This window comes from Adiantum capillus-veneris, chromosome 14 (genome assembly GCF_014529385.1).
Source record: "Adiantum capillus-veneris isolate H3 chromosome 14, ASM1452938v2, whole genome shotgun sequence".
NCBI lineage: Eukaryota > Viridiplantae > Streptophyta > Polypodiopsida > Polypodiales > Pteridaceae > Adiantum > Adiantum capillus-veneris.
In genome coordinates, this window is record NC_140944.1 from 129,734,118 (window position 1) to 129,750,402 (window position 16,285).

General features: G+C 42.7%; 1 protein-coding gene across 2 annotated transcripts in view; it reads right to left on the reverse strand.

The window, feature by feature from the left end:
* Nucleotides 1-14,771, reverse strand: part of LOC147443113 (MLO-like protein 10) — a 34,314-nt gene extending 19,543 nt beyond the window's left edge. For both annotated transcript variants that reach the window (XM_086529037.1, XM_086529036.1), the window contains exons 1-3: nucleotides 14,527-14,771; nucleotides 14,384-14,441; nucleotides 14,015-14,199 (exon numbers count right to left, since the gene is read on the reverse strand). In XM_086529037.1, the coding sequence (XP_086385163.1) occupies nucleotides 14,015-14,199; nucleotides 14,384-14,441; nucleotides 14,527-14,652 (369 nt within the window). In that variant the 5' untranslated portion in view covers nucleotides 14,653-14,771. The remainder of the gene's footprint in view (nucleotides 1-14,014; nucleotides 14,200-14,383; nucleotides 14,442-14,526) is intronic.
* Nucleotides 14,772-16,285: the final 1,514 nt, after the last annotated feature.

Sequence of the window (16,285 nt, forward strand, 5' to 3'; positions counted from 1 at the left end):
TAGAAAGACAATGGACAAAGGCAAAGGAACAGCCTTAGTTGTCAGGGGAAGGACCAAAGAAAAGTACAAAGGTGGAAAGAGGAATCAGTCTCGTAGCAAGTCCCGCAGTGCTAAAGGCAAGAGTGACATAGAATGCTACCATTGTGGCCAGAAGGGTCACATGAAAAGAGACTGCAGAGAATGGAAAGCAGAAAAAGATAAACAGAAAGCTGAAGACCATGGTGAGAAGAACAAGTCCTCAGTGAAGATTCAAGAAATAAATGTGACAAACACTGTTGCAGAGGATGACAGTCTAGTGTCAGGAGACATCTACTTCTTGAAGAATACAATGGACTCAGCTCTTCTTACAGCATCTGATGGAAATGCACTGAGTGACTGGATTATAGGCTCAGGGGCATCACTTCATGTGTCTCCAAACAAGGAGTGGTTTACCTCTTATGTGACCACTAAAGATCATGTTCCGCTAGGCAATGGGCAGACATGTGAGATCTTAGGTGTTGGAGATGTTCAATTGAAGTTTCAGAATGGCTCTTCTTTCACACTGAAGAATGTGAGACATGTTCCCGCAATTACAAAGAGCTTGATCAGCACAAGTTTACTTGATGATGCTGGCTACGTCACCACTTTTGGACAGAACATGTGGAAGATATCCAAGGGTTCTATGACAGTAGCACATGGAGTAAAGTCTGGAGGACTTTACATGATTTATGTATCAAATGTCTCTAAAAATGTAATCAATGTAACCGAGCAGCCGAACGTTTCTTTGTGGCATAGCCGGTTAGGACATATGTCCAAGAATGGAATGGAAATCTTTTCTCGTTCTAGTTATTTGCTTGGATTTTCATTTAATGATTTTGAATTCTGTGAACATTGTCTGTATGGTAAGAAAACACAACAGCCACATAAGCATAGAAGCAGTAGAAGAGATACACAGTTGGCACTTGTTCATAGTGATTTGTGTGGACCTATGCCTAACCTATCTCTAGGGGGAGCTTCTTACTTTATGACATTTATAGATGATTACTCGAGGAAAGTATGGGTTTACTTTCTCAAGCACAAGGATGAAGCGTTTAGTGTTTTCAAAACGTTTGTGACACTTGTGGAGAATCAGAGTGGCAAGAAGCTTAAATGCTTACGCACTGACAATGGTGGAGAGTATGTTTTAAAGGCCTTTCAAGACTTTTGTGAGTCAAAAGGTATAAAACGTGAACTTACTGCTCCTTACAATCCTCCTCAAAATGGTGTTGCTGAGAGGATGAATAGGACCATACAAGAGAAGGTCAGAAGTATGTTGTCTAATGCACAGCTGCCAAATGGGTTTTGGGCTGAAGTTGTATCAACAGCTGTTCATCTTGTAAATAGATCTCCTAGCAAGGTTTTGCAGAAGGATTCAGTGCCAGAGATGGTATGGTCAGGCAAGGTGCCCTCATACAAGCATCTCAGAGTCTTTGGTTGTGAGGCATATACTCACGTTCCAAAGGAATTCAGGAACAAACTTGAGCCAAAGAGTAGAAAGTGCATCTTTCTAGGCTATGGTAATTCTGGTGAGATGGGGTACAGACTTTGGGATCCCGAATCCAGAAAGGTTGTCCGCAGCAATGATGTTCACTTTAATGAATCCAAATATAATTCTAAACCAGAGAGGGTTGAGGAGATTAGAAGAGTTGTCTTCCAAGAAGATGGACCTGCACGTGCAAGACAAAATGTCAGGGCTCAAGAGGAGCAAGGACAGGATAGATTGGAACCACAGGTTGTGGCTAATCCTGAGCCACCTATTGTGCGTAGATATGGACGTGTCACGCGACCTCCTAATAGGTTTGTTCCATCTATGAACTATGTCTTGTTGACTGATTGCAATGAGCCTTCATGTTACAAGAAAGCAGTGCAAATGAAGGACTCCGGGAATTGGCAATTGGCCATGTAGTCAGAGATGACAGCTCTGCATAAAAACAAGACATGGAAGCTAGTTAAATTACCACAGGGCAAAAAGGCTCTACCTTGTAAATGGGTTTACAAGTATAAGATCACCGCTCATGATAGTCAGCCAAAGTACAAAGCAAAGCTTGTTGCCAAGGGCTTTAAGCAAGAACAAGGCATTGACTTTGATGAAGTCTTCTCTCCGGTGGTCAAGATTACTACATTGAGATGCTTTCTTGCATTGGTTGCCATATTAGATTTGGTGTTGCACCAAATGGATGTCAAGACAGCGTTCTTGCATGGTGATTTAGATGTGGAAATTTACATGCAACAGCGAGAAGGGTTTGTTGAGAAAGGCAAGGAAGATTGGGTATGCCAGTTGTTAAAGAGTCTTTATGGCTTAAAACAATCACCGAGGGCATGGTACCATAAATTCCACAAGTTTATGCTTTCTCAAAGCTACAAACGTAGTGAGTTCGATCACTGTCTATACACAAAGAAGGCTAAGGATGGCAGTTGGCTGATCCTTATTTTGTATGTGGATGACATGTTGATTGCTGGCAAGCACTTGAAAGAAATTTCAGCTTTGAAGTCAAAGATGGCAAAATCGTTTGACATGAAAGACATGGGTGAGGCAAGTCATATACTTGGTATGCGCATTGAGAGAGACAGATCAAGGAAGTTGATTTGGTTATCTCAAACAGAGTATATTGACAAGGTTTTGCAATGTCTCAATATGGAGAAGGGAAATGCATTGAGTGTTCCATTGCCACCATAGGTGAAACTTAGCAAACAAGATTGTCCTGTGTCTGAGGAAGAACAGGCTGAAATGGATAAGATTCCATATGCGTCTGCAGTGGGTAGTTTGATGTATGCAATGATTGCTACTCGCCCAGATATTGCATTTGCAGTGGGAGTAGTAAGTCGATACATGTCAAACCCAGGCAAGAAACATTGGGAGGCAGTGAAAGGAATATTGAGATACCTGAAAGCTACAAAGAGTATGCGTATATGCTATGGGAGTCAGGAGATAAGTGTAAAGGGTTTTACAGACTCAGATTATGCGGGTGACTTAGACAACCGAAGGTCTACGTCAGGGTATGTCTTTACATTGGCTGGTGGAGCAGTATCATGGCGTTCTAGATTACAAGATTGTGTTACTCAGTCTACTACAGAGGCTGAATATGTTGCAGCATCAGAGGCATGCAAAGAATCAATTTGGCTTAATCGACTAGTAACAGATTTGGGAATCAAAGAAGAGATGCCTGTGTTATATTGTGATAGTCAAAGTGCTATACAATTGGCTCGCAATCCAGTTTATCACTCAAAGACAAAGCATGTGGATGTGAAGTATCATTTCATCAGGGAAATGCTCGAGGATAAGCAACTTCAGCTTGTCAAAGTTCACACCACAGAAAATCCTGCTGATCTACTTACAAAAGGACTTCCCTCAGAGAGCTTTGCGCATTTTCGCAAGCAGTTAGGTGTAGGGTAGTACATCACTTCTCTACATCTCTTGTATATTAGCTTGTATAGTAGCTTCTCTCACACTTAAAGTACCACATTGGACTTTAAGTGGGAGGTTGTTGGGGTATAAAGACCAATGTGGTCGTCCAGGTAAGTGGGCGGGCCGCCAGGTATGTACACATATTCTTTTGTAAAAACCTAATAAGAACTCACTATGCTCTACACATTACAGTAGAGCGAGTTCACCATATCGTCGTGCTCTTCTTCTTGCACTCTCTCTCTCGCGTCGCACTTCCGCTCGTACTCCTTCAATAAGATGTGGGATAAAGTCCCTTAATACCTTATTCATGCCGTTCATCATATGAGCTACTGAATTAGTAGCACCCTGTGGCAGAGTGCACATCCTTACCAAACCAAGAGGAGTACGAATTGTAGTAATATCCCTACTCTCCAAAGCTAGCTGGAATTGATCATATCCTGAATACAGATCACCCATGGAGTAAATAGATCTACCTGCAAAGGCCTCAGCAAATTCATCCACAATTGGGCCAGTACCCACATTGCGGATTGTTACCTTGTTAACTGGTTGCAGATCCTGAATGAACCTTAATGTACCATTTTTTTCAGAACAGTAAACCATCGATTAGAATATGGAGCACATGACGGCTCCAAAATTCCCATTTGAATCTTTTCATTAAGCAAATTGATAAGCTTTGGCAAGTGAGCTTTAGGAACTGGAATAGGACGCAAGCTCCATGGCATGTGTGGAACAGTGAAAATAACCATTGGTGAAACAACACTCGGATCCACACACCCAATCTCACTTGGCTCAAAAGCGAAAGCTTTACCATGTTTTTCGAGCATACCTTGAAAACATTTGATATCCTCTTCATTGAGGGAACCGTCTTCGCCAACCTTCAGCTGCTACAATGTCTCCTTAGTAAACTTATGCCCTATGTTCTTTGGATCTCTGAGTATAGGATGTTGAGAAGCCTCTTTGATCATCCCATCACCTCCTTCTGGCAGCGGTGTAGCCACTGGCCTCACTTTCTTTGCAACAGTCTTGTATTACGTCTCTACCTATGCTTCAACAGTTTCACCTGAATGATCTTCAATATGCATAAGTGCTTCATATAAACTCAACTCATCATAAATGTCAATTGAATGGACCTTGACTACTTCAGTTCCGCTTTGTAACCTGTTTTGCCTGATCTCTTCCAGAACTGGCATAGTATCTTCATAAGATACCTCTTCAAAGACTCCTGAAATCACATCATCAGATTCAAGCACATCACAACCCTGCAATTGACTTTGAATACCTGAAACATACTGTTTTTCCCACTTCGGCAAATCATTCAATTTTTTGAAAGAGACTGAGCCTTCAGATGTTAACCCCAAAAACCCCAAAGAGAAAGCTTCTCTTTGCGAGAACTTCTCCTCACTTGTACCATCATAGTCCCGCTTTATAATGGCACTCCGAGAAAATCCTGTGCAAACCTGTGTTCTCTAAACTCCTTGCGTATCTTCGGCATTGGATGATCACGTAGACTGTCCTTATTCCTGGCATGATCAATACATACAGTCAAGAATTGTACTGCTTTCTTACCATCACAGCTCCGAACCTTGGCATAGGCCGAGCCATCATCCAACACTTTGGTTTCCATTCGCACAGCCGTAATGTATGGTTGCCCCAGAATTAAAGGATAAGAGGAATGCTCTTGTATAAAGAAATTTTGCTCATCACTTACATCCCCTACAGTTACCTTAACATTGGCACAAGCACCATAGAGCTCGCCTAGAAGCATATTGGCAGCTCGAATCCGCCAACCATGGTCCACATCAATAGGCCATTTCCCCTTTTTGTGCAAGCTTTTAGCCATCAAATTGATCTCCGATCCATGATCTATGAGTGCTAAGACCGGTTCGTCGATGTCGCCAAGTTTCACAACAGTTTCGGTTGCTGCTCTTGCCCAATGAGTCCTTGAAAAGTGACTCCTTGGTATACTTTCATTATCTTCATCTTCAGGTACGGTTGGATTTGACACCACCACAAATCTCGACTCTTCTTCTTCTTCAAGATTCGCCAAATACTCTTCATAGTCGTCCAAAATTGTTTCAATGTGGCGTACCGCCTGGCTCTTCACTGACTCCGGCTCCTGTTCACTTGGTATCTTCCGCTTTCTTTTGATGATGTCAATTATTTCCTCGTGAAACTCACATTTGGAAATGCCCAAATTATCACCCAATGTGAGCTCCACTTTGCTATTCAGAATGCGCTCTTCAAAAAATTTCTTTAAATCCGTAGCTAATTCAATGTCAGACTTAAGCTTATATGAGGGTCCCCTGGGTTTACCTTGCTTTTTGTCCTTGGGTGCCTCCTCCATCACCACTTTAGGAGCGGGCTTAGGAGCAGGACCTTCTTCTTGCTTGCTCTTGAACCTCGTTGTCCTTTTTGATTTCCTAGGAGCTTCTTCATCTCTTTTCCGCTTTTCCTCCACCATAGCTTCATTAGCTTGAGACTTCGCAATGAATGCATACACGGAGAGGGAATCCACTGGATCAGTCCACCCTGTGGTTTCTCGAATTGAATTCCCTACTTGCCACAGCTTCCCATAAGTTACATGTCTTGTTTCTGCTGTCTTCAAAGCATAAGGCCATAATTGACCCTTGGTACCTGCACCATCATCATCACCCTTCCCATAGACTTGCAGCCCATATGTAGTTGCTTCCACAAGAGCAACATTATGCTGGATCTCTTCAAATATCTTCTTCATGCCGCCCCTACCGAAATTCGGGTGGAGCATCTCACCCGTTGCCCTAAGGTGTATCTTCTTGTCCTTCCAGAACACCACGTTCCTTTTATAAGATTCGTCAAAATCATCGCATTCTTTAACGTACTTGTGGTCTTCACTGTCACACCACATGCATCGGCGTGGTGGCTGCTGTCTAGGCTCAAATGTAGACCCCTTTGCAGCTAGTACATCAAATTTAACAACTTTAAAATTCAAATTTAATTCTTGAATACCTTTCACCAATTCGTCAAGAACTGGCTCCTCCACTCTAGGTATTGCGGAGGTTGTTTTCTCTTTAGGTTCCTCTTCCGCAACATCCATGATGTCAGCCACGATCAGCTTATCGACTCTCATCTGTCATTTCACGATCCTATTGACTGCTTCAGTGACTACATTCCAATCGGATGTTAAGCCCAATTCTCCTGTTGAATCCTCGAGCAATTGCACTAGACTCTTCTGAAGTCGAGGGTCAGCAGTCTGAATGAATAGTTCAACCTTCTGATCCCTCATCGAACATTGCTCCGTCGAGGACAGTTGCTCAAACTTCTTCTCAAATTCCCGTAATAATTCTCGTGCAGACAGATTTTTGTTCTTCTTCTGCACCCACTTCATAAAGATTTGCCTTGTTACTCTTTGTGAATACTCAAGGAAGTATTCCTCCTGAAGCGCCTTCTTGAAATCTTGCCAATTCGGGCCTTGAATCGCCTGAATTTCTTTCATTCGACTCCTAAGTTCCGGCTCCGCAATCAAATAAAACCCTTCGACTGCATTCTGATCATCCATACCATCCTCTTCCATTGCCTGCTTGTAGATATTGCAAAATTTGCTAATATCCCGGCCTTCAAATCGATGCAATTTCTCGGTAACCATGTACCGAGCTTTACGGATCCTTTCTTGCAAATTGTATTGTTGTTGGGCAGCCTGTTGTTGTTGCATATAAGCAGCAAACTGCTGCATCATTTGCTGCATGGTAGCCTCTTGCGGTGTCGACATCTTCTTCCACCACAATGCTCACCCCGACTCGTTTCGCGTCCGGTTCACCAAGAATGTCGGGGTATTTGTGTTCGAAAGGTGAGCCAGGAAGGCGCGGGGCCTCTGGCTGTGAGAGGTGTGAGGAAAACAATTGCAGCAGACACAATGAATGTAGACAAAGCTTCAAATTAACAGCTTGAACAAGATCTTGAAGCTTGATTATCATTAACAATACCGCTGCTTACATTATTTAAACTCCTTCCATGATTAGAGTGGCTTGGAAGCTTGGATTAGAGTGGGCTATGGAAGCTTGGATGAGAGTGGGCTATGGATGCTTGGCTTATGCTTAGAGTGCTAAAAGCTTATGGCTTCCTCCTCGCTAATACAGCAGAGCACGAAAACTTCAATATCTCCTAATCGGTGTAGAATTATCCCCTGTGCGTGAGATGCAAAAGTGCTCAAAATGCAGTTTTTCTTCTGTTCAAGCGGCCTGTTTTGTCAAGAAACCTGTTTTATAGAAAATTTTCAGAATAGGACTTTTTCGGCCTCCCTCATGCAGAGATGTGAAGTCTCTCACACACTTTTCTTTTTACCAACTGACCACATGTCTTCCTCTACCCAAGTTGCCTTATATGTCCTAAGAGCCCTTTCACATGTAAAACCTTTTCTTCAAGCATAAAATCTCTACGCTTAAGCCTTCATAACCACATAAAGCATACACTTTCTGGATCTTCTTGCTTGTTTTCGAGCCCTGGTCACTACTCAATAAATGTGTGAGCTTCAAATAGACTTTTTCTGCTTCTCTTTACCCTTTTTTCCATCGTGGAAGCGGAGCGGCACGACATCGGTAGTGAGTCCATCCCAACCAGGGAACTTTTCCTTCCCCATTGCCGGCAAGGCATCCCAACATTCATCAATAGAGATTGGTCTCCCTAGTGGTTTTGCTTTCGTAGGGAATATATCACATTTGACCGTACCAAGCAGATAGGCTCTAGCCTCCTTGACCCCCTCAACAAAGACTTCTGGCTGACCAATAATTTGACTGAGATGGTCAAGCATGAGTTTGGCCATAGCGTTTTGATCTCTTACTAATTTTTCCTTCTTAATGTGATAGAGTCCCTTCTTTTTTAAACTTTGAGGGCTCTGAAGAAATGAGCTTGGTTGGTGGCTTTGGGTTTGAGGGAAAGCTCTCTGGGAGTTCTCTGGCCATCAATCGGGTCTTATTGATCTTTTTAGCTTGTAGATTAGTGAGACGCAGTTTGACATTAAGCCATCTTTTGTGCTCTTCCTTGTTGATTTCTTTTGGATCGCTCCTCTACTTCTTCCTTCAGCTCTAGTTCTGAAGTTACAAATGAAACAAGACACATCTGCACATTTTGGTCAACAAATCTTGCGTTTGGCAACTCTTTCCCCTCTCTACAACTTTGTGATATATTGTTACTAGATGTGGGTAGTTTTTGTGCAATGGCAAGCTGAAAGCAATTCTTTTGTGCAGAAAAGATCTAATTGGCCCATACCCACAAAGCTTGCAACATGTATTAGCTTCCAACCTAAAATTTTCACTCATTCTCTATTGCATTATGAACCTACATAATTCTAAGCCTTTGTCATTGAGGAGCAACAAGAATTTGTAATTTGTTGTTGTTGGTGTCCCTGTGGGTGGTTGGTTTTGGGGTGTGTGTGTGTGGGGGGGGGGGGGGGGGGGGGGGGGGGGGGGATAATTTTTTTAATTTCTATAGCTCCATTCCTGAGGAACTTCTTAAATATGGTGAAGTAAGCATGAGTGGTGCCCTGTTTTTGTTGGTGAGAATTCATCATATCTATCGATCTTCACACAATTGGGCGATGCTTCGAGGAAAAAATTCATATATATCCAAAGAACATCAAGCAATAGCCCGTTCAATGGAGAAATATTGCAACTTAAAGCAACCACCGATTACTTTATACTTCAAGAAGGCTAGAAGGATGAGTTAAATACATTGATGTGGGTGGATCTTCATTGGATTGTTCTTGAGACATTTTAGATGTCACCTCCTCGATTGTTCTACACTAGATGTCACTATTGATAGTTAGCTAAAGTTACCTTATCATAGTTATGGATGATAATCTTATTCAATAATGAAGCATCCAAGAACATACTTTATCGATGCATAGAAAATGCTTGCATATGTTACGATCTTGGGGGGGTGGTAAGGAAGGAGAGTGCCACATAGTTAGGTCTTGTTTTATTTAGTCATACCAACACGCAGGTCAATTATTAATGTCAAATGACATAAAATATTTTGACATAAAATTGGAATCTAGGAGTGGCATTTTTGCAAAAGAGGAGATAGGATGAGGTCTGGATGCGGTAGGTTCCCTATAATCAACATTGGGTGTTCATTACAATTGTGCATTTTGACAAAGTTCTTTCCACAATGTTGGTCACACAACGAATTTATTCATGTAGTAGGAATCTTAACCAAGTATTCATGTGGGATCCTCTCTTTTCAACCCTATGGCCATTACCCTCTCCTTGCAGTCAAGGTGGTGGTCACTACCTTTGGCCTTTTATCCTTTTGTGTGTTAACTAATCACATCCGTGTACTTACAAAAAAAGGTGGTTCATTGATGCCAAAAGAGCAAATCTACATTCATATAAATTTTGCTAGGTCTGTTGAGCAGTCTCACTTCCCTTTCAAAGCTTGGGACTTGGCTGTCAAGCAAAGTCAGACCTTGTTGACTGGTTTTAAAAAGAAAGCTAATGAGATTAGGGCCGCAGAAAGATGAGGATAGCTAAACAAATCTCCGATTTGGAGGGTAGTCTCCTCCCCCATTGTCCTCCCCCTCCCTCCCTCTTTGAATTAAAGGACCAGCTTAGGAAGGAAGAGCTTTTGGCTGCTCAATCCTCTCTCAACTGGACAAGAGAACACTGGGCAGGAAAGGTTGACAGACCAGACAAAGATATGTTCAAACTGCTTAAGAAAAAAAAAAGGATTTTCTCCCTTTCTTGAATGATTAGGAAGGCAAAATAGCTGGATCTCAAGAGGAAAATATGCAAGTGGTGAAGGATTCTTTTGCTGGCATCTTCTCAACTCCTCCCCAAAGGGGGACTGACATTACTCAGGCAAGAGCAACCATCGCTGGTCTGAGGGGAAAAATGGTTCTTGCTTATCTTGTCACATCTCTTGATCAGTCCCTCACTGAGGGAGAGTTGAGTGACATCATTGATGCCTTAAAAGCTGGAAAAGCACTTGCTATTGATGGCCTATCAGATGATAGGTGCAGCGGAATGAATGTTGTATTTTCTCAAGATTAGTGATCTTTATTGCTCAAGGTTCCTTTTAGTTCTTAGGGAAAGAGAGAGCTTTCCGTCTTATGGAGAGTGCTATGATCACGAACAAAATGAGTGGATATTGTGCGTGCAAGTGAATGAGACTGAGATAAGGACAGAGAAGACATACGACACCAAGAGGTTGTAAAACCCTCCTCCGAAGGCCCCACTCTCGTCGGCGAGAGTGGTCTATTCTTTGATTGCACAAAGGTCTACAATGCGTATGCAATGGACTATGCAACTTGGTCTATGCCGATGACGACGACAACGATGGCTGAAATTTGAGATCTTCTAATCGCAGAATTTCGGGACTGTTTTGGTGGCTGAAAATGACTGTTTTGGCTGCGTTTTCTTGGCTGAAAACTGATGGTCTTTACGGGCTGAATCTGCTACACTTTAGGTGAATAATGTCGGTCTTAATTTGCTGCTGAAATCCAAACACGCCAGGGGCTGAAATTGGTCCTTCTGTCGCCGGGGTTCTGCAAATGCAAAAACGCTAGGCGGATCTGTTGTGTCGTGATGACGCCGGGGCTGATCTGCTGTACACAAATCACCAAGGCTAATCTGATGCAAAAACGCTAGGTCTTCTGTGGAGAAAATGCCAGAGTAGTCGCGGGGGTTGGTCTTGCTGAGAAGTTTCCTGTTGAGCAAGGTGCTCCTGCTGCCTCTTCTGCCAGAAAGTGCTAACTTGGGTTTGCTTATATATTAACTTAGCAAAATTGCCCTACCTACTTTTGTTGGAAAGTCACTTAAAAATAGTAAGTGAAAATACCAATAAATAGGAAAATAGGCTAAATGCACTGGAAAATTCCCCTAACTGATGCTAATGGATTCTGATGGGAATTCCGATGATCATGCTATGTGCAACCGGAGGATATGCATCTATGCTAAGTGACTGGGCATGCACAGTCTACGAATAGACTCACAAAAGTGCTAGATCACTGCTAATCTAGACTTGACTGAACTGACTGAACCCTGCTGTGGTGTAGCTTGTCCACGGACTCATAGGGTTGGGATGTGTCACGTGACATCATATGAGTTCTTTAAAGAGTTTAAAGTTTTTTTGTTACCTTTTCCTGCTCAGATTATGGTATGAGGCAGTCAAAGTCGGAGCTCTTCCTTCCTCAGTCAACACTGGTGTTATCAAACTAATTCATAAGAAGGGAGGGAAAGAGGACCTAGGGAACTCGACACCCATCTCATGTCTGACTTCTATCTATAAAATCTTTGCCCTGTCTCTAGCTAGAAGGATCAATAACATTATGCATTACATTATTCTTCCTGAGGAGAAGGGCTTCAGAAAGCACAGATACATTCTGGACACTATGATCACTCTCTGGGAAGCAATAGAGTTTGCACAATAAAGTGAGCAAGAATTCATGTCCTTTAAAATTAAATTTGACAAGGCTTATGATAGAATCGAGTGGGATTTTATATTCCAGACTCTTTTTTATATTGGTTTTGGCAAACTCTTTATAAGGTATGTGCAGACTCTCTTTGGTAATGCCTTTGCTAGAATAGCTATTGATGGCGAGCTCACTTCTGCCATTCCCTTAAAAAGATCGATCATACAGAGATGCCCCATTGCACCATTGCTCTATGCAATATGCTCAGATGCCTTGGGATGGCTTATCCAATCAGCAATGGTAAACGGCAAAATCAAAGGTATAAGTATTCCAGGTGCAAATAAGGACCTTTGCCTTCAACAGTTTGTTGACAACACCAACGCACTAATGAGTAATAACAGCTGCTCAATCGAGACTTTTTGGGAATGCATGAGCTCCTTCTCTCTAGCAAGTGGATCAGTTATAACCACTCTAAAACTGGTTTTAAGATATCTGCATGTAACACCCCTCGGTTGGTTCTAAATGCGGGTTGTAAAGAAATTGCAGATGGACGGGTTTTTAGACTCTTTGGCATCCCAATGGGGTTCAAGGTGTCTTTAACTCAGAGGTGGGACTGGGTTCTTACCAAGTTCATGGCTAAGATCTTCCAATGGCAGGGTCACTATACCTCCCTTCCCTCCAGGGTCTTTGTGCTCAACCACTACATCCTGTCCTCACTAATCTATTTCTTGTCCTGTTGGCACCCATCGCAATATATGATAAATAAGGGCTACTCCCTTGCTAGATCATTTCTTTGGGGAGGAGATCCCGACCATTCAAAAATTTCCAAGGTAGCTTTGTCCACATGATGCCTTCGCAAGAGCAAAGGAGGACTAGGACTTCTCAACCTAGCTAGACAAAAAGGCCACTAAAATGGCTGGGAAGTGGATTCTAAGATTTGTCAACTCTCAGGATTATCGGTCTCTGCTCATCATCCTGAAATACTTTTTTGGACAGAGGAGGCGAGGTGGGGGGGAACCTATTGATCATACTTAACTGTCACCAACAAGTTACACAAAGAGCTTATTGCTCTTTGTGTCTTTCTAGGGGGTGGTTCTCACCCTATCTCCCTTTGAAGTGGTGGGTGGTCATTTAGAGCCCACCCTATCGAGTTCATATGAACTATAATAAGAAATAAGAAGCCCGTCTTGCTCCAAGGGGACAAAGGGTAATTGACTGAAAAAGCTATTTCATGACCACAGGAAAGGAGAGATATAACATGATTCATGATTCATGCTAGATGGTGAGTCCCTTACCTCGCTGCATTCTTGAGCGTATGTACCAGCTAGAACTCGTTCCCACCGTGAAGTTGTGTCTGCTGTCTTCTCGTCCTTCTTGCACAGCGGCATCGCTAACGCCGCTTTCGTGGGAACACATATTTTGGCCACAGTACTTTGGCCCACGGTCAGGGCGATGGAGATGAATCCCACCAGCATCAACTCTGCATTTAATTAGCCAGTTCACCATGTAGAGAGAGAGAGAGAGAGAGAGAGAGAGAGAGAGAGAGAGAGAGAGAGAGAGAACTTACATGCTCGGCTAGCTCGATGGCTTTCTCAAAGAAAATGGAGATGGCAATAAACATGAAACAAGTTAGCGCAATGGCACCGCATACCTAGCTCGCATACCTAGCTAGGTACGATTGAGGTAGGGGACAGCCAGCCCCCCCACCGGACCGACGGTCCCCTACCCCAATCGTACCTAGCTAGGTATGTTGTGCCTCCCTCACAAAAGCTCATGATGTTGAGGTAAGTCATAATGTGGGAATAATTGTGAGAATCTGTCCAAAACTTCTTGTGAATTGCTTCTAGCGACTCTTTCTCCTCTCTACAACTCTGTTTTATATTGTTACTAGATGTTGGTGGTTTGTGTGTAATGGCAAGCTGAAAGCAGGAACCTAGGCGTGACATGTTTGAAAAGAGGAGGTTGGATGGGGTCTGGTTGATGGGGTAGGTTCAATCTTGCTCCTTCCATCACCTAGGCCTATAGCCAGCAATGTGTATTCATTACAGGTGTCCATTTTGACAATGGTGTCCATTTAGAAAGAGCCACGTGTAGGAGCATGAATTATAATTAGAAGCCTGTCTATTTATAATTGAAAAGGCAATTTCACGATGACGAAGGAAAGGGGACTAGGGAAGATATAACATGATTCATGGTGAGTCCCTTACCTCGCCGCATTCTTGAGCGTATGTACCAGCTAGAACTCGTTCCCACCGTGAAGTTGTTTCAGCTGCCTTCTCGTCTATCTTGCACAGCGGCATCGCTAACGCCGCCTTCGTGGGAACACATATTTTGGCCACAGAACTTTGGCCCACGGTCAGGGCGATGGAGATGAATCCCACCAGCATCAACTCTGCACTTAATTAGCCAGTTCAGCCTGGTCGGACATCAAGAGAGAGGCGAAAAGGAGACAATGTTTTCTATCACAGGTATAATCTAGAGAGGCAGACATCGAGAGGGACATGGGACAGAAGAATTGTCATTACATTCTATATATTATATTATTATTTTATTATTAGCAGTAGAAGAGTACCCACCATCTTTGATCCTGTGAAATGCTGCTTGCAGGGATGTCTGTTTGTATTTTATCAGGAGCTGCCCAAAACACGTCAATTATTAGTACAAGAGACTCGAGAGACCACAGAGAGAGAGAGACCAGAGAGAGAGAGAGAGAGCTTACATGCTCGGCTAGCTGGATGGCTTTTTCAAAGAAAATGGAGATGGCAATGAACATGAAACAAGTTAGCGCAATGGCCCATGTGGCACTATTCAACAGACTGCCTTCGCCCTCTGCGGCCACAGCCATCTTCTTCTGCGGCGCACACAGAGAGAGAGAGAGAGAGAGAGAGAGAGAGAGAGAGAGAGCGCTCCAAACCAGGCAGTCTAGTAAGTACTGCAAAGGGAGATGTTTTCGTCGAGGGTCCCCTCTCGAAGACGTTCACACAATGAGGGAAGAGACCTCAAGGCTCAAAGATGTATTGAACTCAAAGCGTCACAAAGGTTTTTCTAATTCCTCTTCATATTTGCACTCGTACACACCCGCAAGAGAAGAGGAGTTCCAACGCTGTAGAAACAATCCCAAGAGACTTCAAAGATTTAGCCGACAAGTCTTGAACTCAACACTTGTCACTCAAGAGATAACTAGGATAACCAATCAACATCAACTCACTTGTATGATAGATTTGTGTGTGTGTGTTTGTGTGTGTGTGAGCGCACGCTAATGTGGACGTGTCCTGCTTGAAGTACGTTTTTCTTGTGAGACTTATGTTTTTTGCTAAATAATTTCAAAATTGGGATTTACACTAAAGTTGAAGTTATTCTCAAAAATATACGACTATCATGCCCAAATTTTGACCAGAAGATAGAACGAAGATTTCTCGTGTTCAAATTTCACTACGAATTGGGATATTTGGGTGCTATCAAGTAGAGGGAATCTTCCACTGTCCAAAATGTGGTGGCTATTTTGAAAATGGTGGGCCGTTGCTTTTACATGTGCTTTGTACATAGCCATTTGGTCGTTTTATGTAAATATAGTGAAAACAACTTCAATTGGCTAGACAATAAGTGGAAATCAGGCTACCAAATATGGATAGCATGAAGGGGCCAATCAATGTAAGAGTTTTGGAGCTAATAAGACTACCATGTAAGACTTAGGTGGAGGACGATGCATATGTAGCTAAGCATCCAAATTTGACATGTGCAACTGTGATTGGTGCGCAGCTCGTTATTTAATGGCGAGCGATGCATCTATGTATAAAGGCCCTTCACCTCTTTCAAAAATATCCACCACTTTAAATTACTAGATGTAGAAGTAGTTGCCAATTGGTAAAATGCTTGGATGTGTAAGGGGCCTAATCAAGCTGAGTTTGGAATTCCAACGCATCCTTGGTGTTTAGTTTTGTGGGTAGGTTGACGTCAACAACAGAGCTCATTAACTAACTTTCTAGCCCTGCGATTCTCAATCATGGTGGGATAGCTGACTATATGTAGTATCTAGCCAAGGGTTTCTTCGATGTTTTGTTCAATGACTCTGATGTAACTACCAAGGTCAGAAGAGGGGTTTGGCTAATTTCTTGTGACTTGGGATAAAGGTAAGATGTTATTATGCCTCGAACCTTCAATAGGATTGGGTCCCACTGTACTCATACCAGAGGGTAGCTCTCCCAAGCCCAAAGTGGCCAATGTCTTGACTCAAGATCTGATGGGTCTACGAAAGAGTGATGTAGAAGAGAATGAAGGGATATTATATATAAGATGCATTTTCAAACAACGACATACGTAGATTCACATCAACCACCTAGGAACAAAGTAAACATGTACAAAGTGCATTGAGTAGTGCAGTACATAAGTTAATTTGCAGAACTATGAAAAAGAAGTGCATGTCTATTTGATATATAGATAGGATGATCAAGTTTGGGCATGCACTAGCGAGGAAAACA